This window comes from Pinus tabuliformis, chromosome 2_1, assembly GCF_031772625.1.
Source record: "Pinus tabuliformis cultivar Carrire ecotype Pingquan chromosome 2_1, CPIR1, whole genome shotgun sequence".
Classification (NCBI taxonomy): Eukaryota; Viridiplantae; Streptophyta; class Pinopsida; order Pinales; family Pinaceae; genus Pinus; species Pinus tabuliformis.
In genome coordinates, this window is record NC_142299.1 from 927595060 (window position 1) to 927618937 (window position 23878).

Below are 23878 nucleotides of genomic sequence, written 5' to 3' on the forward strand. Positions count from 1 at the left end.
CTGTAGGCAGTTGTTGTGTAGATAGATGTCAAAAGGAAGAGAGAGACATGGTTGAGGGAATTCTTCCTCAGAGGGCTTGCAATCAAGCAGTCCAAATTCTCATTTGCTGAAGCAACAACGGAGAGGGGCATATCTACAAGCTCCAACAAGGAGTGCGTAGACTAGTCTAGTGCTGCACAGAGGAGAGAGGAGGTCATTCGACATTCGTTTGGCAGAGATGGCAACCACATCTCCAGGAGGGAGGTGGGGAGATTTAGAGTTGTAGTTCGAAAGAGCTACAGAGGGGCAGGATCCTTGAGGAACCCATGTCTTGGATCATTCCTTGTTACGGGAGCCCAGATCAGAAGTAGCAGGATGGGCTAGTGTCGGATGGTGCATAGGAGTGTCAAAGAGACAATTGCAGTGGCTAGGAGCACCAGACACTGAGCAGCCCAGAGAAGAGTTGGCAACAGTGCAGATGGCACAAAGCAGTAGTTAGCAACAACACAGTAGATTCAGAGGGTCAATGCCGAGACTAGCAGTAGTCAGGCTCCAACATTCAGATGGTATCATACTGAACACAGTTAGTTCAATAATTTGGGATGTTTTTCCATCGCTGATGCAGTAGCAACAACAGTTTGCAGTGCAGGGGCAGTTGGCAGTGCCAATGCCAGCAACAACATGAATGTAGAAACTCAGAGGGAGTTGCAGTACAGATGTAGTGTTGACAGCGACAGGGTCAACAACAGTACAGATGCAACATGTGCGGGGTTAGTGGATAACAAGTCAAACATCAACAATGCATAGGGAGATGTGATAGAACAGAGTAATGCTTCAGATTGAAGGCATTGTTAGAGCACATTCCTCTCTAAGTGAGAGTGTTGGTTTCTGGTAAAATCGGATGTGCTGTAAGTCTCAAATTTTGCAGGGAGGTTAGGAACATGTATTCCAATGGACCCAGTAGGCATTTTGGGAATTTCCACCCAGAAGGCATGTTGAGAGGGAGTTGCAATACAGATGTAGTAGTGGTAGTGGCAATGTCATGGGAAGCAGTACAGAAAGCAATAGTGCAGTGGATGTGGGCAGCGGACCAAGCATCAACACAGAGGACCAATGCGGAAGATCAGTGTAATGCTTCTATGGTGAAGCTTTGCTAGAGCACATTCCTCGCTAAGAGGGAGTGTTGATTTTTGGTAGCATCGGATGTGAACTAGCCACGACATTTGGTGGAGAGGCTAAGGCACATGAGATCTCCAAGACCCAAAAATCATTTGGAGAAATTCCACCTGGATGAAGAGATATTAAAATAATTATTATTTTTAACGAGTTCCTAAGTCTAAACTTAGAAAACTTAAAATATTAATGTGTATTAATATAATATGGGTGAGAAAGTTCCATGTGACGAGGATCAAGCCAGTTCTAATCTTAGTCGTTGATTAGGGACTTAATCTCGGCCGTTTAATCATCAACAGGAAAAGTATAACATAAGGCTTGAGGTTCAGTTGGAGATACATTAAGAGAGATCAAGAATTCGATTTTCTGGGGGAGGTTTGTTGAGGAAATCGAGCTAGTGATCAGATTTGTAGTGAGGGGCAGTTTAGTAAGGGATTTTCATCCAAGGCTGATGAATACACAGCAGAGAGGCAACGCAGTGCCGCAGAGACAGCGCAAGCCCTAGAAGGGCTGATAGAGAGGCAATAGGAGCTAATGTAGAGGATGCAGAAGGCTGTAGAGGCTGATGCAGGCAGTGTTGAGGGCCGTAGAGGCTGACATTGGGCTTCAGAGGTAGTGCTGGGGAGATTCTGTGGGGCCGACTGAGAGTAGATTAGTTGGGAGAGGGTGACACAGTCCCTGAAGAGTGACGCAGTTCCAAAGTAGTGCTTGGAGCAGCTTTCGCTTTCCAACACAAGGAACTGCTAGAGTCACTGTGGGGTTGATCATCCAGTTGCTGATTTGTGGGAATATTTGTCTCTGGATAGAGGTACTACTGCCGAGGATATTCTCTGTTGGGTGAGCCATTTCTGGCACCCTAGTTGTATTCATGAAATCTGCTAAATAATATAAACCCTCTATATGTTGCACCGATTTTCCTGAATTGGGTTTTTCCGTGGATGATTGTCCAAAAATAACGGTGTCCCTTGTGCTATTATCTCAGTTTATTTCAGTGCATGATTGTATATTGGTGAAGGCTGCAATAGTGTTTACTTGGATGTTTATGCAATTAAATAACTTGTTAATGTAAAGAACAAGTAGGAGATAGTAAGTCAGTAATTGCAGTAGGGGTTTCAGATGTGTTAGATTGAGAAATTTTCACATATTATTCTATAGTATAGGAGATTACTGGCAAAGCCTCTGTTCCTGGGTGAAGTTTATATATACTCCAGGGACAAGCTTGGATTTGTTGAGAGTGCCTCTCTCAATGAGAGGGAGTACTGATGAGATAGCATCATGGTCTGACATTCTCTCTGTGTCAAGTATATTGACATAAATTAAGGAGAATGGTCCAGTAAAGGATTGACATTCTCTCCGTGTCAAGTATACTAACCTGAATTAGAGAGAATGATCCAACATAGGACAATCATTCTTGCTGTGTCAAGTATATTGACGAGAATGAGGAAGAATGGTCCTGGAGGCCCAAAATTACTCAGATAGAGTGCCTTTCAGCATCAAGATCATTTAGCATCAGGCCTAAAATTACTTAGATAGAGTGTGGCCTTTGGAGATTCACCATCATGTACCGACCAGAATGATGGTGAGCCAAGACTAGTCTGTATACCATGTGTCAAATGGAATGGAGTTATGGTGACTAGTTGATGCTAAATGTTGCACCATGGCTTTTGAAGATTCACCATGTGTCAGGCACCGACCAGAATGATGGTGAATGAAGACTAGTCTGTATACCATGTGTCAGATAGACTGGAATTATGGTGACTAGTTGATGCTAAATGATGCACCATGTGTCTGAAGTACTGACCTGAATTATGGTGAGGATATACCATAGGTTTGGAGTACTGACCAAAATTAGATGCAAAAGATGGCTGAGACATAAAAATTTAATACGTGGGAAAAATCGAAACATGAGCTCTACCCCTATCACTATGGGCATCACCTTCGTTCCTAGGGCCCTTATGTGAGAGCCCTGCATTATTAGGGAACCCATGATTGTCCCAACCCCTGGTGGGCGATGAACTACCCAACCTTAAGGGGGTATTCATTGCTATATTATACGCATCATGCTCTCAGTCCTTGGAGCCTTGCGCAATTAAAGGAAAGAAAAATTCAATAGAAGGCAAAAGGCTTATGAAGAAGGGTGGAAAAAAAGGCTGGGGTAACTCATGTACCACGATTTCTCCCTCCTACATCTATACACTCATGTGTGGGCTTCCTTCCTTATAGCTACCCTTGTACCATGGCATGTGGTTTGGAGCCTTCCCTATTACCCGATTCTGTTCCATCATTATTTCACATGACACTTTCCATTTGACAAATGTACCATGGACCTGCCACTCCCTTAGAGGTTGAAACTATCTAACAGGGTCCTTGATTGACCTCCCTCTTGAGCCCTAGGGACACCTGTACATTCTGAAGCACATTATGGAAGGGCATGCCATTACGAAGTGTCCACTTGGTTCCATGATTTGTTAGCTCATTTTCTCAATTGCGCTAATGAATTGTTGTACTAGAAGGTGAGGAGATGCATTCGATCTTATACAGGATTGCAGGTGGATCTAATCCCTTTAGAGGGTCTTAATGGCACTTGTAGGGTGAGCATTGAGAGCCATGGGCCTCTACTATAGCAGAGAGGAGATAGCCACACCGTGGGATCCTTTAGAACCACATCTTTCTTGCTCGTGTCCTAGTTATTCGATGACGATGATGCACTTGGACCACATTGCCCAGTCGGCTACATACTTGCACCACATTGCCCAGTTGGCTACATACTTGCACCACACACTTGGCAGTTGATCCACGACCTAGAGATGGTGTTGTCTAACCTACGGAGACAAGGGAGGGATTGCATCATCATTACAACCGTTATAGATGGAGCACATGCTTGTTCGATCCAGTTGGAGACCCATGAGACCATTCTTTGTGCCCCCACAACCACTTCGGAGCACCACAAGTCATTTGCTTGAGGATTAAGGGTCCACCCCCTTCATCATTGTTATTGGAGCCCCTTATTCATTATGGCACATTAGGGACTTCATTTGGCCTTCCAACGACTCTTCTAGATATTGTACTATCATTTCGGCTCTCTTGAGAGGCTAATTATTCTTGTTTTGGAGCTATTTGGTGGGCTTGTCACCAAATTAATGTTATTTTGCACATTATTTTATTTTAGGGGCATCATTAGGCTAAATTAGGCCGTTCGAATTCTTCAAAGGCTCATATAAATGCAGGGGATCCTCATTGTAACATTCATCATCACTTGCATTTGTATCTCTCTTGAGAAAAGATTTCGGACCTACAATTGATGGACAAATTTGAGCTTCATTGATGCATTTTGATGTTTGGATAATTGCTATCGTATCTTGGAGCTTCATGGTTGCGAATGTGATGGATGGATATACTCCTTTTTCATGTAGGTGATCTTTTCAAGTGAATTTCTTAATTATTTATGTCTAATGTATGGAACGCTACGTCTTGATTTTACTTGTGCCTTAATAATTAATGCAAATTCATGAAACACTTGGCTCGTTGCATATGTTTTTCATCTTGGAAAGATGAATGAATGATCCTAGGGATGGGTTGTGCACTTTTCACCTTGAAACTACATCAAAATTCGTAAATCGAAGTATAAACTCCTTTTTGTGACCTAATTGGGGTTCCTCTGGTCTAGCGAAGTTGCAAAAGGACTCCTTAGTAGAGCGAAAATTCCAAATATCAAATTCACTTTGACTCCATCTACCACAATTGGCTAGGCACTAATCTGAATCCTTGGTGATCACCCTAAAGCTTCATTTTTCTCCTTTCCACAAATTTATGCCCTAACCCTATGTGAAAATTCGGTTAACCCCGAATCCTGTTGCTACAACTAGTGTTATTTCTTCTATTTGTTAATTTAATTAACAAATTATTTGCTGTGTGCTATGGCAAATATCAAAACAAATACGCTGCAACCTTCACAAAAAAAATACTGCAGATGAATAAAAACACTGGAAGAAATAGATGCACACACACAATATGACTGTTATTTTTGGACTAAGTCCTTAGAAAATCCCAACTCGGGAAAACCGGTGCAACAACTGAGGGTTTTGATATTATGGAGCAGCTGAGGGTTTTGATATTATGTAGTAGTAAAAACTGACTACAATCTATGGATGCTTAAACTAGCAATCCAAACAAAGAAATAACTGGCAATAATAACTAGTGAGAAAAATTTCTCACTCCACAAGGGATCCAACACTGTCCTCAACTTGAATTGAGTTGCTCCTTTCTCCCTCTACGCAGTCACTGCATCAGCCTACGCAGTTACTGTGTCCCACAAGCTCGGAACTGCGTCTCTTCTCACTGACTTGTTAGTTGCTGTCTGGGAAATTGATACTTTTTGCCTTCGGACCCTCTGCTCAGCTTCTGGCTCAGAGTTTCTCCTTCTCCCCAACAGAATGCAAATCTACCCAAGAGGGCTCTGCGCTACCTCTTTGCAATGTATTCACCGGAACTGGAAAATCTTCCTCTGACCTTACTATCTCTGCCCCTCTCACTACTTTGATATCACGGAATCATCTCCGGCAACTGAATGTTACTACTTTGGAGATCAATTTCCGAGCAAAATTGAATGCTCAATTGATCTGGTGTATCTCCTCGAAGCCCCATCGACTTCTTCTTATAATCCTCCGTTGAGACTTCAATAACCATGATTAAATCTTAATCGATGGCTAGGATTAACTAGAAATCAATCCATGTACTTTTCTAGAACATTCTCACCATGACTTAATTAATCCTGATTAATTAGTCATATTCCCTAAGTTTAGACTTAGGAAATATTTAAAAAACGACTAATAATCTAATTAAGCCGTCTCTAGGGGGAATTTCCAGAAACAATAGCTGGGCATTGGAGAATACCTATGAAACCGGATTCGTCATATTTTCCTCAAGTGTCTGAATCCTAAGAATCGAACACGATTCACAAGAATTCGAATCCTAAATTCGGGACACGTCATGTCCTAACGGGACACGCTTGAATCCGATTTGTGTCCCGTTAGGACACAACGTATCCCGAAAACTGGATTCGAATTCGGCAAAAATGAAACTCGTGGGCTTTAAAAACAACGCATTCCTATTTTTATTTACCATTTTCTCTCATTCCTTTTGCAAACAGTGAGCTGTGGGTTTGCTGTTAGAAGTTTGGAGCAAGGAGCCAAGGGTTTGGAGCGTTCATCAAGGAGATTCAAGCACTAGGTAAGTGCATTTCATCTCTTTTTTTTGCATTTGTATTACAACAGTTTGTATATGCATTTATTTTACATATTTGTGCATGTTTTGTTTATTTTGTTTTACAGTATTCATGGCTCAATCAAGGGCAGCAGGTAGGGGGCAAAAGAAGGGGAAGAATGTTCCCATTGGAGATGCCCCTCCTTCTCCATTATCATTAGAGTCTGCTGCAAGTAATGTTGAGGGAAGGCTTCCTCCTAAAGACAACATTGAGAAATATCCCTTGTGGAAATATGTCACAAGGAAGGATGGGCCAAGCACCAAGGGGAAGGGAGGAGGCAATGTGGATTGGAGATGCAACTTTTGCCACAAGCACATATTTTCGTGTGAAAGGCCATTCGTTGGCTTTACCAGGTTGTGGAGTTGGAGCTTGTAAAGTCGTTCCCTTACAAAAGAGGAAAAAAATGAAAATAGAGTTCACTGTTGGTATGGCAAATGTGGCAGCAAAATCAAGAAAAACCATGAATGATGACCCCTTTCCATTTTTGAGGAAAGGCACCACCAAATTTCCATTTGAGAGTTCTATTGGGGGACAAGCAACAAAAAGAAAGGCAATTTCACTTGGTTCAATGGACAAGATTTTTCAAAAAGAGAAATGGGAAGAGCTTGATCTCACCATTGCCTTCTTTTTCTATCAAAACTTCATACCCTTTAATGTTTCATGCTCACGTCTATTTATTGAGATGTGCCGAGCTCTAACTCACGGGTCTCCATCATGGTATGCGCCTCCTGGTTCAGAGAAATTGAGAACCACATTGTTGACGAAGGCAGAAAAAGAGGTGCAAAATATGCTTGAGCCTATTAGAACATCATGGCCAACATCTGGGGTTAGCATTGTTTCTGATGGATGGACAAATCCAGCACGACACCCACTCATTAACTTCATAGTGTCTTCCTTGAATGGTCCAGTTTTCTTGAAAGTAGTGGATACACTTGGAGAATACAAGGATGCACAATTTATGGGTGAGTTATTTATTAAAGTTATTGAAGATGTAGGTGTTGATTCTTGTGTGCAAATCATTACATATAATCAAGGTTGTACGAGTTTCCGAAACGGGAAGCTATACGAAACGCGACCTCAAATTTTGCATATATTACTGCAATCATAAAGCATATATGATACATTCTAATTTATTACATTATGATAAAATTGTCAATTGTCAATGCATAGACTATAAGTATCTACATCACATTTACTCATGAATAATCACATAATGAAAATAGAAATATCCAAAATCAGCCACGAGTTGTCTCGTGGTTGATTGGGAGTCTCCTCCTACATAGTCGAATGACCTTAGTGCTCTTGTAGGATTATGGGACATAGACTCTCGATTAAATACAAGTTCCATACCCTAGTACATGATAAAATCCAATGGAAACATTGCAATCCTGAAATTTAAGTCTGCTGGATTTTGAGTAAGTTACTTTCTATTCCAAAGTGAGTCATTTCATGGTAATGATAAGTAGGATGTTGATTACTTTAAGAATTTAACATTACCATGTGCATATCAACACTCAAATGTAAGAGATCTACATATAACGTGCACCTGTTTTGCAACGTGGCCGTGCTGGCACGGTGAAATTCGTGGAAGCAACTAGCATATAATGCACCTGTTTGCAAGGCTGCTGGCATGATTGTGGAAGCTAAATATCCACAAGTGTTTTGGACACCTTCCATTGTCCATTCATTGAACTTAGCACTGAAATACATTGCTTCTGATGTGCTTTGGATTGGTAACATTATTGAGGATGCATGACATATCCGTAACTTTGTGCAAAATCATACAAATGCCCTCACTATCTACAAGGAGTACAACAATCTATCATTGTTGAAGGTTGTTGATACACGGTTTGCCTCTTCATTCACCATGTTAAATAGGTTGAGGGAGGTCAAGACCGCTCTTGGGGCCATGATTATTTCTGAGTTTTGGTCTTTTTGGAGAAAGACAGATCAAGTAGCCTCTAAAAGAGTGAAGGACACAGTGCTAGATGATGCTTGGTGCGAGAGAGTAGATCTAATTATTCAGATCATGGACCCTATCATTTCTTTGCTTCAATTTGCAGATACAGACAAACCCATCCTAGGAGAGGTTTATGAGGGATGGGATTCCATGATTGAGTCTGTGAGGAGCATTATTCTACAGAGTGAGTGCCCTGAGTATGAGACATAACCAGAGGCCTTCTGTGGTACTATACAGGATATTCTTGTCAACAAATGGGACAAGAATTGCACACCTTTACATTGTTTGGCATCCTCATTGAATCCAAAATACTACAGCCATGAGTGGCTAAATGGTGGACCTTCCCGCAGATTCCCTCCTCACATGGATGGTGAAATCTCATAGGGGAGGAAAGATGCATTTAGGCGTGTTTTTTAGGATAGAGCATTGCTTGATGAGGTGGAGGATGCTTTGTTGGAATTTCTAAGTCTAACCGATTTGAAAACCTTCATGTACTTTACTGATTTATCCCTACTTACTTGTTTTGTTAATTAACAAGTTATTTACCATGTAAATAGTGGAAATAAATACAAGTACATGCTCAACACATTACAGATCATCAACTGAAGGAAACAGAAACAAGCACACAAGTGACACCGTTGTTTTTGGACTAATGTCCGCGGAAAAACTCAATGCGGGAAAACTGGTTCCGCTATCTGAGGGTTTGATTTATTAAGCAGTTTCAGAATACACTCTGGGTGCCAAATCCATCTCACCCAGTAGAGAAAAATCTTGGTAGTAGTACCTCTCTACTCAGAAGCAGATATTTCGGCTGAAACCCCAGATAAACACTCTGGTAGCTCCACAGCTCTAATCTGCCCCACGAAACGCCAACGTCAGCCTCTAGGGACTGCGTCAGCTCTCTCTGGCCCAACGTTAGCCCAACGTCAATCTGGCTTGGCCTGCGTCAGCCTCTGGAGGCACTGCGTCAGCCCTCTGGCTCTCTGCGTCACCCACGCTGGCCATTTGAGGCACTGCGCAGCTCATGGCTCGCTCTGCATGAGCCTTGGCTGGCTTTGCGTGAACCCTTGGGTTCTGCATCTCTCTCTTTGGCTACTGCGCTGATCCTCCCGGTGCTATCTCTGCCTTTCTGCTTCTGTATTCATTGCCCCTCAGTGGCAACTCTGATCACTCTTTCAACTTTCTCAGCAAACCTAGCCCCAAAAGTCAAAATCTTGATCTCTTGGTGTGTTCTCCAAGTGACCCTCAAGCCTCCTCTTATACTTTTCTTGTTGACAAATCAACGACCGAGATTAAGTCCCTAATCAACAACTAAGATTAGATCTGGCTCGATCTATGACTTTTGGATCATTCTAACACAGTTTTATATTAATTTACATTAATATTTTATTTTGCCTAAGTTTAGACTTTGGGACTCCATTAAAAATATTAATTATTTTAATATCTCCCAAACTGTTTAGAATCTGCCCAAACCCTTTCTAGGTATTGGAGACCTCATCCGATTTAGCCTCTCCACCAATTTTCGTGGCTAGATCACATCTGATGCTACCCTAAATCAACACTCCCTCTTAGCGAGGATTGTGCTCTAGTAATACTCCTCATTGAGCATCACTCTGATCATCCTGCATCGGTCCCTGTGCTGATGCTAGGCCTGCTGCCCATCATCTGCACTGCTGCATCCTGTACTGCTACCCATGGCCCTGCCACTGCCACTGGTGCATCCATACTGTAACTCCCTTTGCATCCGTGCTGCTGTCCATGGCCCTGCTACTGGCACTACTGCATCTGCATTGCCACCCCTCTCATCATGCTGCCCATAGCACTACCACTGCTAACTGCTACATTGCAACTCAGTTACTGAGAAGTATGTAACTGATCTCCCAACTCTGACATCTTCGTCAAGCTAGAAACACTCCTGATGCTGAAGCTCCCTCTGTCACTGACAAGTTCTCCCTCTCTCACCTCTGCGCTGCTGCAACAACTTTGTGCATCTCACATCGTTGCACACCTCTTTGTGCCATCTTGCACTGGTGAAACACTCCCGTGCTTCTCGCACTACTGCCTCACACTGTCCTAGGAATCCTGCACTGTAGCTCCCTCTGTCGCTGCATCCGTATCCGTCTCTACCGATATCCGTCAACACTGCTACTCTTCGGGGCTCCTATAGCCAGGTATAATCCGAGAGTTTGGGTACCTCAAGGATCCTGCCCTTCATCGCCTGTAGTCCGTCTGACTACAGCTCTATGTCTCCCCACTTCCACTCAAGTGGCGTGTGTGCACTCATGGCACAGTCATTGTCTGTCTCCACTTTCTTCTCTGCCCTTGCTGGTGTTGCCTTGGTCTCGGAAGCCTCTCCCTTGCTCTTCTTCCTTGGGCACTGGGTTGCATAATGACCCAACGCCCCACAATGGAAGCATTTGACCTTGGAGAGGTCCTTCTTCTTCCGTTTCTCCTGCTTTCCCTTAGATGCTAGGGCAGCATCCACCTCCTCCTCCTTCTTGATTCTGATCCCCTTGCCGTTGCTTCCCGCCTTGCTCAGCCTTTTGATCTCTTCTTGGCGAAGAGAAACCCACGTTTCCTCCCAATCTGGAAGGGTCGACCTGCCTAGTATGCTTTGGACAAACACCTCCTAGTCTTTTGAAACTGCGTTCAGGGTTGTTCTCACCATCAATTCTTGATCCAACGTGGCCCCTATGGAAGTCAGCTGATCTCGGATCTCCTTCAATCGATTGAGGAAGGGGTCAATCTATTCTCCCTTCTACATCTGGGATGATTGCAATTGATTTTCTAGTAACATCCTTCTTTGCACAGAAGTATGCTGGTACAATTTCTTTGGGGCCTCCCACATCTCATTTGTTGTATCCTTTTCGGCAATATGTGGTACTACAAGGACCTTGACCTCGTCAAGAATGATGCTCTCGGCCCACACCATTGCTGCCTTGTACTTGTCGTTATCAGCTGGGTCAGCTGGGATAGCTATTGTCCTCAAGGCGAAGTGCTTGACACGATTCCTGTCTAGAATGTATAAGATTCTTTCCTTCCAGACTACGAAGTTTGAGGCTCCATCCAGTCTGTCCTGGTCTCTTACCTCATTCACTGCCATCTCACTGCTCCTCTACTTCCCTCCTGGAAGTTCTTGGTGTGACTCCCTCGGAGCCTTGATTTCCCTCCTGGAAACCCTTCTGCCAATGTCGAGATGCCCCCACTCTAATCGTTAGTGCATCTACACCACTGATCCAAATTTCTCATCTAGAAATCCTTGGTAGCAACTCCCTCTTCCTTGGCCTTTTTCTTGTTAGATACTGTTCTGGCTATGGTATCCCACCAGCTCCACTTTTGCAACTTATCCATGGTCTCCTAAAACCCAACAAACTGAAGGTTAGAGCTCCTAAGCTCTATGCAATCCCGACATCGACAAATCAACCTCCTCAGCGAACTGCGTCAATCCTCCTGGCCTCTGCGTGGCTTTGCGTGAGCCTGTCTTTGCCTCCCTTAGCCTCTACACTGCCTCTTTTTGGCTTGAACTTGATGACGCAAGCACTGCATCACCCCTTCCTTGTTGCTTCTCTGCTAGGAACAACTTCTGTCACTCGAGACAATTGTTTTCTATTGTTGCTGCTCTGCTCGGTTGATGTGCTCAGTTCTCCTATGATCTGCAACCACGCTCTGATACCATGTTGGAATTTCTAAGTTTAACCCGTTAGAAACTCTTCAAGTACTTTACTGATTTATTCCTACCTACTTGTTCTGTTAATGAAAAAGTTATCTACCATGTAAATAGTAAATACTGGAAATAAATACAAGTACATGCTCAACACATTACAGATGATCAACTGAAGGAAATAGAAGCAAGCACACAAGTGACACTGTTGTTTTTGGACTAGTGTCCCCGGAAAAACCCAATGCGGGAAAACTGATGCAGCTATCTGAGGGTTTAATTTATTAAGCAGTTTCATAATACAATTTGGGTTCCAAATTCGTCTCACCTAATAGAGAAAAATCTTGGCAGTAGTACCTCTTTACTCGGAAGCAGATATTCCGGCTGAAACCTCGGATAAACACTTCGGCAGCTCCACAGCTCCAATCTGCCCCACGAAACCCCAACGTCTGCCTCTATGGATTGCATCAACTCTCTCTAGCCTAGCGTTAGCCCAATGTTACTTTGGCTTGTTCTGTGTCAGCCCTTTGGCCCTTTGCGTCACCCACACTGGCCCTTTGAGGCATTGCGCAACTCCTAGTTGGTTCTGCGTGAGCCCTGGCTGGCTTTGCGTGAACCCTTGGCTGGTTCTGCGTCCCTCTCTCTGGCTATTGTGCTAATCCTCCTGGTGCTATCTCTGCCTCTTTGCTTCTGTATTCACTGCCCTCAACGACAACTTTGATTACTCTCTCAACTTTCTCAGCAAACCCAACCTCATTAAGTCGAAATCTTGATCTCTTGTTGTGTTCTCCAAGTAACCCTCAAGCCTCCTCTTATACGTTTCTCGTTGACAAATCAACGACCGAGATTAAGTCCCTAATCAATGATTAAGATTAGATCTGGCTTGATCCATGACTTCTGGACCATTCTAACACAGTGTTATATTAATTTACATTAATATTTTATTTTCCCTAAGTTTAGACTTAGGTACTCCATAAGAAATATTAATTATTTTAATATCTCCCAAACTGTTTAGAATTTGTTCAAAACCTTTCTGGGTATTGGAGATCTCATGTGCTTTAGCCTCTCCACCAATTTTCGTGGTTAGGGAACTACTGATGCTACCCTAAATTAGCATGCCTTTGCAGAGTTTTCCACTGACACTGATCGATTTGCAGGATATGATGTGATTAGAGACAGGGGGGCTAAGAATCCCTATTCTTGGTGGGAAAATCATGGGGCAACAAGCCCTCCTCTTTAGCAGTTGGCCATGAGGCTCCTCCCTCAGGTGACTTCATCCTTTTGTTGCAAGAGGAACTGGAGCACATATGTGAATTTGTATGGTGTGAAGAAGAGTAGGCTTGAGTAGTCCAGGGCAGAGATAATGGTGTATGTGCACACCAACCTTCGTCTTATTTACAGGCAGAGGGAAGAGTGGTTGAAGGGAAAGACAAAGATGTGGATGTCTTTCCTGATGATATGGGTTTGGACAACAGTGTTGAGTTGGCATTGGCCAACATGGATCTAATGATTCAGTGCTAGACCCTGTTAGATTTGATCACGGTGATATTGTAGAGGGGTCATCCTCCACACCAGAAGATGCAGAGGAGAGCAGTGGTGACCATGATGATGAGGACATTGATGTTGATTGTGATGATGACTATGAGGCATAGTTTTAAAATTCGGCGTTTCGAAACTGAAATGGTCGAGTTGATCCGTTTCGTTGCCCTCAGGAGTGACTCGGTAGAAGAAACGACTCGTTTGGCCGAGTCAGCCATGACTCGGCCGAGTCACAAACAGTGGCCCGTAACCCCAGTAAAACAACGATTTAACAATTTTTTAATGATTTATTTAAGGTGTTTGCTGATTGGTTTGGACTCCAATGTGTTTTATGAATTAGTTAGATGTTATTTGGGGTCCATTTCCCCCTCCCAAACCCTATTTAACACATTCAAATACTCTGTACTATTGATATGCTATTCAAATTTCATGGTAATGTTAAATTCTTAAAGTAAAAGTGACATTCTCTTTAATCTTCATTTTCATCCTTTTACTTAAATTTTTAACATTACCATGAAATGACTCAGGATGTTTGAGAGTGGTTTCGGCCTCATTGGATTTCATATGGAGAAAGTAGAATTTTAGATTTCATTCAAAATCCAGTAGACCTATCAGTTTTTCAGGATTTCAAGATTGGGGAATTGCAATGTTTCCATTGAATTTTGTCATGTATTAGGGTATGGAACTTGTATTTAATCAAGAGCACCAATCACTTTATGTACCTTGATGTTAGTGACATTGGTTGTCGAACTCCTCTGGGATTCGCTCCCAAACCAGGAGCTTCTGAAAATGTTGCTCCCGTTTTCGCTCTCGCTCCCCACTTTCTATAGGCTCTAGTGCCTCCTTCCTTCTCCTATTGTGTCATATTTGTAAATCCTTCAATCCTATCCCAAGTTGTTCTTAAGGGGGGATGTTAGGATATTCCGACACATAGGATATAGTTAAGTTCAACTTGGTCTAGTATAGAGTTAGGTTAGAGTTAGGTAAAGTGTGTTTCTTTACCGTTGTACATTTTGTAACTTACAATCCGACGGTCACGATATGTAGTGATCCGACGGTTCACTCTCACCTCGGTATTACCGACACTTGATCCGTGGCTTGACACCCGATTGGTCCATGAGTTCTATTTAAAGCGCATGGAGGGTCATTGTTCGGGTAATCCGTGCATGAGAGAAGCTTATGTAAATTTTCATTCTTTGATTAAGGAAGTTGATGCTACCTTATACCGTCAACTTGTCGGAAAACTCTTGTATTTAACCCATACTCGTCCTGATCTTTCCTTTGCTGTTGGCCTTGTTGCTCGTTTTATGCAAAACCCCCGTGAAAGTCATTGGAAAGCAGCTAAAAGAATACTTCGTTATGTTTGAGGTACAATACAGTTTGGGATTCATTACAGTGCCAAAGCAGCTCCTCTGTTAGTTGGTTTCACTGATTCTGATTGGGCTGGTGACCATGATGATCGGAAGTCTACTGCCGGTTATGTCTTCACTCTTGGTTCAGGACCTATTACATGGGCTTGTAAGAAACAGGCTGCCATTTCTCTTTCGTCAGCAGAAGCAGAGTATCGTGGTGCCGTGGAAGCTAGTAAGGAAGCCTTGTGGCTTCGTCAGATCCTATCAGAGTTTGGCTTTGAGCAGCAGCATCCAACCACACTTTGGTGTGATAATCAAAGTGCCATTCAGCTATGCAAAGATCCAGTCCAGCATCAGCGCAGCAAACACATTGAACTACACATGCACTTCATCAGAAAGCTCATTCATGACCATGTTCTTGAAGTGCAATATTGTCCAACAGATGATCAGGTTGCAGACATCTTCACAAAGGCTCTCACAGAGGGGAAGTTCACTAAACTTCGATATATGCTTGGAGTTCAGGAAGTTGTCACTAAGGGGGGATAGGCTCTAGTGCCTCCTTCCTTCTCCTATTGTGTCATATTTGTAAATCCTTCAATCCTATCCCAAGTTGTTCTTAAGGGGGGATGTTAGGATATTCCGACACATAGGATATAGTTAAGTTCAACTTGGTCTAGTATAGAGTTAGGTTAGAGTTAGGTAAAGTGTGTTTCTTTACCGTTGTACATTTTGTAACTTACAATCCGACGGTCACGATATGTAGTGATCCGACGGTTCACTCTCACCTCGGTATTACCGACACTTGATCCGTGGCTTGACACCCGATTGGTCCATGAGTTCTATTTAAAGCGCATGGAGGGTCATTGTTCGGGTAATCCGTGCATGAGAGAAACTTATGTAAATTTTCATTCTTTGATTAATAAATTGCCTGTAGTACCCACGTTGGGACAGGCCGTGGACTGTTTCCCTCCTTGCACTTTGAGGGTTTTAACCACGTCAAAAATACTGGTGTATTGATTTGAGATCTGGTTGTGAGCGGTGTCCTTTTGGTATTCTTTCTGAGGAACTTACCCTGTAAATTCCTACACTTTCGCTCCTGCTCCCAAGTAACACTGAGCCAGATGATGTTGGCAACTCTAGCAGTAGCCACTAGCCAGTAGTACTGGTCACAGACTTTTGTTGTAGAGGCCATTTATAGCCTCCTTGGTTATGTGTTTTTGTTTTGATCTCTATATCATCATCGTGTATGTATTGGACAATGCACTGGGTGCCATTTTGATATAATGGATATATTCATGAGCCTACTTTGATCATATGTTGTCTTTCTATCTATACTCTAATACTGTGTGTGGAAACATGAATGAAAATCTTTAAAATTATGTGTTTTTATAAAAAATAAATATTTAATGTATTTTTAACAACGACCGAGTCATTGAAATCGAGCCGGCTGAGTCGATACCGAGTCGGAGTCGGAGTCGGAGTTTTAAAACTATGCTATGAGGATTGATGACTCATGAGTCATGGGCTACCTATTGCCTTGAGGCTTGTATATATGTAGTTGTTTTATGTTTTCTATTTCTATTTTCCATTGGCATTGCACTACCTATGTAACACATTTTGATTTGATGACTTAATGAGAAAACTAAACTGTCAGTGTCTTTATCTTACTATCTTGTCTTTCTCCTATTGGATCATTGATGAATTGAATATGTATTATGATTTATGAATTTAGAATTTATGATTCATTGATTTATCATTTATGATTTATGTGACAGTGACATGTATTTGAATTTTGTATGTACTATGCATGCTATAATGTTACTAACTTACTTTGTAAACAGTAAAACTAACATCTAGACGAAGGTCTATGTTTGAAATCAATGAATTTGTATAACTAATGAGAATTTGTTTAAGAAATATCTAATTTTTAATTTATATATATATATATATATATATATATATATAATAAAATAAAATAATATATAACGAATCTTACGTGTCCTGTTCCAGGGGGCAATGTGTCCGAATCTGGCACTCAAATCCTCATATCCTACGAATCCCGAATCCCCGTGTCAGGTTACTTAGGAGAATACATGTCTTCTAGCCTCTCCACCAAATCTCGTGGCTAGAACACATCCGATGCTACAAAAACTAACACTCCCTCTTAGCGAGGAATGTGTTCTAGTGCTGCAACCCACTGAAACAACACCCTGTCTCTACATTATCTCCTGTCATGCCGCTAAGCTCTGACTACTGTTGCCCACCAACCACTACGCGACTCTGATATGTGTTACATCTGTTCTGGTGCTGACTCAAACGCTGCCAACACTACGCAACTGACGTCTGGCTACTGTTGCCCACCAACCACTACGTAACTCTGATATGTGTTACATTTGTTCTGCTGCTGACTCAACTGCTGCCAACACTTCATATTCACTGTAACTCCCTCTCCATCTGTTGCTGCTACAACTGAAACATTTGCAACTGAAAAGCATCGAAAACACTGAATCAACTGTGATCAGAATGATATTCCTGTCATTCGAATCTCTGACTGCTGCTAGTATCTGCGCTGTCACTGAGGCATCTGCACTGCTACTGACTCTGCACAGTGCCAATTGCATTGCTGCCAACTCTACACTGTTGCCAACTCTGCACTATGCTCCCGAATATTTGACATGCAACTAGACTTTGCATTTGCCACTCTAGCATCTGACTGCATTTACTATCACTGATCCATCCTGCTACTGAAATACTGTGGGCTCCCGTAGCAAGGTTCTGATTCAAGATGTGAAACTCCTCAAGAATCTTGCCCATCTGTAGCATTCTGAGGCTACAATACCAAGTCACTCCACTTTACTCCTGGGGGTATGTCAACAAACATGGCGAAGTCTTGCTCAATCTTGGAGGACAACCTATCAATCTCGGCATGAGCTGTCGCCTGCTGGTCCTAGTTCTCCTCCTTGTCCTTCTTCCTGAGAGGACATTGGGTGTTGTAGTGACCAAGATCACCACATCTGAAGCACTTTACCTTTCCAGGTCCTTCTTCTTTCGCTACTCCCCCTATCCCTGACTGGGACCCTTCAATGCGAGGGCCACATTCTCCTGCTCCTTCACTTGCTTCGACCCGCTGCTACTGCCACTAATGGAGCTCTTCACTAAGTCTCACCTCAAATCCTCTTGTTGCAAATCAACCCACATCCTGTACCACTTTTGTAAGGTTTCTTTGCCCAAAATTCTTTGGAAAAATACCTGCCACTCCTCTGAGACACTGTCGAGTTCCAATCGTACTAGCTCTGTGGCTAGAGGTGTTGCTCCAACAACTGACAGTTGATCTCGGATCTACTGAATCCTGCTGAGGTAGGGTTCTATGTGTGCCCCCTTTTGCATCCTAGTGCATCTTATCTTTTCCTCCAATTACATCTTCCACTGCTCGGAAGTGCCTTGGTATAGCTTGGAAGTGTATCCCACATCTCCTTGGCCGTTCTCTAGTTCGCTATGTGTGGTACAATGTGATATCGAACATTGTCAAGAATCAACCTCTTTTCCCTCGCCATCTCCTTTCGATATTCCTTCAACTGATCTACATCCATGGGGATAGCTACCACTGCATCTACAAATGGCTTCAAGCCATATTCATCCAGAAGGAAGGACATCCTTGCCTTCTAGATGACATAGTTGGAAGCACCGTCCAACTTGTCCTGATCTCGTAGTTCAACAGTGGCCATCTTAGCAAAATAAGTCGAAATCCTCCTCTTCTGTTCTTCTCAATTGCTGCTAGGCTCTATGCACTCCTTGCTGGAGTGAGTAAATCTGCTCACAACGACTGCTGATCTACACGAGAAAATTGAAATTCTGAAGCTAGAAGTCCCCTGAGGAAAATTTCCCTGAAAGTGTGTGCTTTTTCTTCCTCCTAATGCTAGTTTGCACTAGGAACTACTGCAAAATGTTGCATCCAACTAGAGATCTTCTCTGCAAGGAAAATACTGGTTGCTCCCTCTGCCTCTGGTAATCCTCGAACTGGTGAAATCCGTGTTGGAATTTCTAAGTCTAACTGTTAGAAACCCTTCATATACTTTTCTGATTTATTTCTACCTACTTGTTCTGATTAATTAACAAGTTATTTACCACGTAAATACTGAAAATAAATACAAGTACATGCTCAACACATTACAAATCATCAACTGAAGGAAACAAAACAAGCACACAAGTGACACCATTGTTTTTGGACCAATGTCCCCGGAAAAACCCAATGCAGGAAAACCGGTGCAGCTATCTGAGGGTTTTATTATTATGCAGTTTCTGAATATAATATGGATGCCAAAATCGGCTCACCCAACAAAGAATGATCTCGGCAGTAGTACCTCTCTACTTGGAAGCAGATATTTTGGTTGAAACCTCGGATAAACACTCTGACAGCTCCCAGCTCCAATTTGCCTCAGGAAAACCCCTGCGTTAGTCTCTGGAGGCATTGCATCAACCCTTAGAGCTTTTGTGTCACCCACGCTGGCTCTCTGAGGCACTGCGCAGCTCCTGGCTGCCTCTGTGTGAGCCCTGGCTAGCTCTGTGTGAACCTCCGGCTGGCTCTGCGTCCCTCTCTCCCGGCTTCTGCGCTGATCCTCCTGGTTTTATCTCTACCTCTCTGCTTCTGTATTCATTGCCCCTCAGTTGCAGCTCTGATCACTCTTTCGACTTCCTCTGCAAACCCAGCCCCAGAAAATCGAAATCTTGATCAACTCGGTGTGTTCTCCAAGTGACCCTCAAACCTCCTTTTATACTTTTCTCGTTGACAAATCAACGACCGAGATTAAGTCCCTAATCAACAACTAAGATTAACTCTGGCTTGATCCATGATTTTTGGACCCTTCTAACATCGTTTTATATTAATTCACATTAATATTTTATTTTCCTTAAGTTTAGACTTAGGGACTCCATTAAAAATATTAATTATTTTAATATCTCTCAAACTGTTTAGAATCCGCCCAAACCATTTCTGGGTATTGGAAATCTCATGTGCTTTAGTCTCTCCACCAATTTTCGTGGCTAGAGCACATCCGATGCTACCCCAAATCAACCATCCGATTTCTTTGTCGCTCTTTAAGAGAAATCGATTTTTCCTCAAAAATTGGCCCTCCTAGCCAAGAAACTGCGTTGCCTCTGAGGGTTTCAAACCGCTGCTTACATAGAGCTAAGAAATTCCTCTTCCCTTCTGTTACTGAGCTCTCCGACTTACAATCTGCACTCTGATACCATGTGAAAATTCGGCTAACCCAATTGTATTGCAGCAACTGATGTTATTTCTTCTAATTGTTAATTTAATTAAACAAATTATTTGCTGTGTGCTACGACAAATATCGAAACAAATAGACCGCAACCTCACAAAACAAATACTGTGGAAGAATAAAAACATTGGAAGAAATAGATACACACGTAATATATGACACCGTTATTTTTGGACTAAGTCCTTGGAAAAACCCAACTTGGGAAAATCGATGCAGCAATTGAGGGTTTTGATATTATGCAATAGTGAAAACTGATTACAATCTATGGATGCTTAAACTAGCAATCCAAACAGAGAAATAACTGGCAATAAGAACTAGTGAGAAAAGTTTCTCACTCTGCAGGCGATCCAACAATGACCTTAGCTTTAATTGAGCTGCTCCTTGCTCCCTCTGCGCAGTCACTGCGTTAGCCTACGCAGTTACTGCACCCGACAAGCTCGGAATTGCGTCTCCTCTCGATGTCTTGTTAGCTGCCGTTTGGGAAACTAATACTTTTTGTCTTCGGATCCTCTGCCTAGCTTTTGGCTCAAAATTTCTTCTTCCCAGCAAAATTAAAATCTCCCCAAGAGGGCTTTGCGCTGCCTCTTTGTGGCAATCACTGCCTCTCTACAATGTACTTGCCGGAACTGGAAAAGCTTCCTTCAGCGTTACTATCTCTGCCCCTCTCACTACTTCGATCTCACTGAATCACCTCCGGCAATTGAATGTTGCTACTCGGGAGATCAATTTCCCAGCAAAATCGAATGCTCAACTGATTTGGTGTATCTCCTCCAAGCTCCATCGACTTCTTATAATCCTTCGTTGAGACTTCAACAACCATGATTAAATCTTAATCTATGGTTAGGAATTAGGATTAACTAGAAATCGATCCATATACTTTTCTAGAACATTCTCACCATGACTTAATTAATCCTGATTAATTAGTCATATTCCCTATGTTTAGACTTAGGAAATATTTAAAAAACGACTAATAATATATTTAAGTTGTCTCTAGGCGGAATTTCTAGAAATGATTTCCGGGTATTGGAGAATACATTTCTTCTAGCCTCTTCATCAAATATCGTGGCTAGAACACATCTGATGCTACAAAAAATAACACCCTAAACGACTTAGCTAAGGTATCAAGCAAATTCCATCTGAGACATCATCTTGCAGAGGGAGTTGGTGAGGAACTGTGTTTGGGTGTCTTCTACTAGCATTCCAAGTTTGAGGCATATCCCATGGTTGATTTGTGAGAAACATCAAGCCTAGCTCTGAAATTATTTTGGTCTAGGTCTTCTTTGGTTAGTGGCTTTCAAAGGTTCATTCCTCGCTCAAAAACTTCAAGGAATTTCATCTTTAAGTGACCCTTCTTCTCATCCTTGTTTGATATAGTCACACTGTTGGACGATCATCCTAAAGCCTAGGTCTTGCTTGGATCCGCTAGGTTTCTCTCTTGTGGTCCTAAACCTTTACAAATCATCATTTTACATTACCCTTAGGGAGATCCTCTTAGGAAGCCTTGAGCTTGGGGTTTTTTCTCCATTGAGTATTCCTTGCACCTAGGTGCAGGCGTCCTACCCTTGAGTCTTTCTTGGAGAGCCCCTTACCTTGCCCTTGAAGAAAGCAAACTATTCATCTGACCCTATTCATTGAATTGGCTTTGGAAATCACATTATACCTCATTATTGCCTTATCTCTTCTAGTGATTTCGTTTATACCGAGAGTCCTCCGATCGGTGAAAGTCTGTGAAGAGCAGGGGACATTGACATGTTCTTCATGTTGTTTTTAAAAGAAGAAAATTTGAATTCTTGAAATCGAAATTTTGGCTCTAAAGAAGCCAGGTTGGCCCTCCTCCTAGTCAAGTCAGCTCCAAGCCTCCAACCTAAGAGACACTCATTCAGCCCAACAAAAGATTATATATATGTGCCATTCGACCTCCTTCCTAAGCAAACAATTTGGATCTGTCTGAAGCAAGCGAAGAGCCTAGTCTGAGGCTGAAAAGAAGGTTAATTAAGGCACAATTTTCTGTTGAAAACGGAGGACGTATCTCTGGTAATGAAGACGAGTTGCAGGATCAAAGTCTTGGGTGCAGATGGATGAGTTGTAGGACCGAATTGTTCTGAGGTATGACAAGTTGCAGGACTGAAATTCATGGATGAAGAAGCAGACCAAAATTCTGATCAGGCTTGACTTGACTAGGAGGTAGTTTGGTCCAGGTTTGACCTAGCTATATTGTTGGTCTGTTTGACCTTTAATTTGACTGATGTATCTCTGTTGAACTTGATGATTTCTCTAAGGAAAAGGTTGCTGTGTTTCCCCCCATGTGGGTTTTCCTAAATACTTGTGTTATTGTGTGGCTGTCTCTTTATGATTCTTATGGCTTTTTTGTTTTACTGTTGGGCTCCTCTGTGTAATTGCTTTGTGATGGAAAAAATCAGAAAAAAAAGATTAACCTATCGAAAATAATAAGTAATTATCAGTTTAGAGGATGCCCTAAAAGTCAACATCTCGTTGCAGGGGTTCTTCAGTTTGCAGTGGTGGTTTTCATCCAGATGTTGTTTGTTCGAGAGAGATTGACTTGAGAGCTAGGAAAAAAGTGTACCATTCAGTACGAGGGAACTATCATAAGAAGTGAACCACTGTTTTTTCCTCATTTTCTTTCTTATTTCTTCACTTAGTACCTTTGTTTAAGTGGAAATTTTACTTTGGCATCTAGACATTATTTAGCCAACCTTACAACATCTTAAATTGACAATAGAGCTATTGACATTTGCTTTGGCAGTGCGTTGAAGACTTTGCAGAGGTGGAAGGAAATCTGGGAAAGTTGCAAGAATCCAGAATTCCTGCAGAAAGTCTGGTAGTCACTTCCTTTTTTCTTCAACTTCTTTCATAGAAATAAAGCAAAATGAAATTAATCTCCACAGAGGACCAAAATAGGTCTGTGGGACTTCGAAGACTAACACATATTGACAGCCAGTGAATGAGTCATGTTAACTATGGATCATGCTTTAAACAATCACATCTAATTATGTTGTTTAGTGGAAGCGTATTGTAAAAGTTGATGGTCAATGCACAAGTTATATACGAATCTATGATTCTCTGGTTGCATTGGTATGTATGTATCTCTTCCACCAGTCATTTCATGGGTCTTAGTTGTTATTATCTTAATATTTCATGGCAAATATTTCTAGGTGAGATGAGTATTTTGGCTCAGTAGTAACTGTAGCAGTCGTTAACTTTGTTGAACTCTGCTGCGAAACTGTCTTCCTATCTCCTTGCAGGGATGGTCAGGCAGAAACAATGATTGATTAATGCACAGAATTGAAAACAAATACTAATAATTCTGGCATAACCATTCGGGAAGAGTCAATGTCAAAACACCTTAAATTTCATTAATAGACATCTTTATTTAGCAGTTCTGTAAAAGTTTATGATATGTAATTCGTTCCAGAATTCCAGAAAGCAATTACAGTTTCTCACTAGATGAAGCTGTCTCCTGTAGGAAAAGTGTTCATTCTCAAACAGATCACATGTGACTCAGAGCTGGTAATCAAACCCCCATATAGAAAATGTAATCTTGCTTGCGTCTCAAGTATACAATGATGAGCAGGCAATGGTATTGGACCTTGACGTTGGCCTTTGATAACAATATTTTTCATTATGCTATTGAACCTCACAACCTGTTAGCTTTGC

At 42.1% G+C, this 23878-nt stretch overlaps 1 protein-coding gene across 5 annotated transcripts in view; it reads left to right on the forward strand.

Annotated features, from left to right (window-relative positions):
- Window positions 1–23878, forward strand: part of LOC149203691 (nuclear factor kappa-B-binding protein) — a 385195-nt gene that overhangs the window by 148183 nt on the left and 213134 nt on the right. For all 5 annotated transcript variants that reach the window (XM_089403527.1, XM_089403526.1, XM_089403528.1 and 2 more), the window contains exons 6-7: window positions 22703–22816; window positions 22968–23042. In XM_089403527.1, coding sequence (XP_089259653.1) covers window positions 22703–22816; window positions 22968–23042 — 189 coding nt within the window. The remainder of the gene's footprint in view (window positions 1–22702; window positions 22817–22967; window positions 23043–23878) is intronic.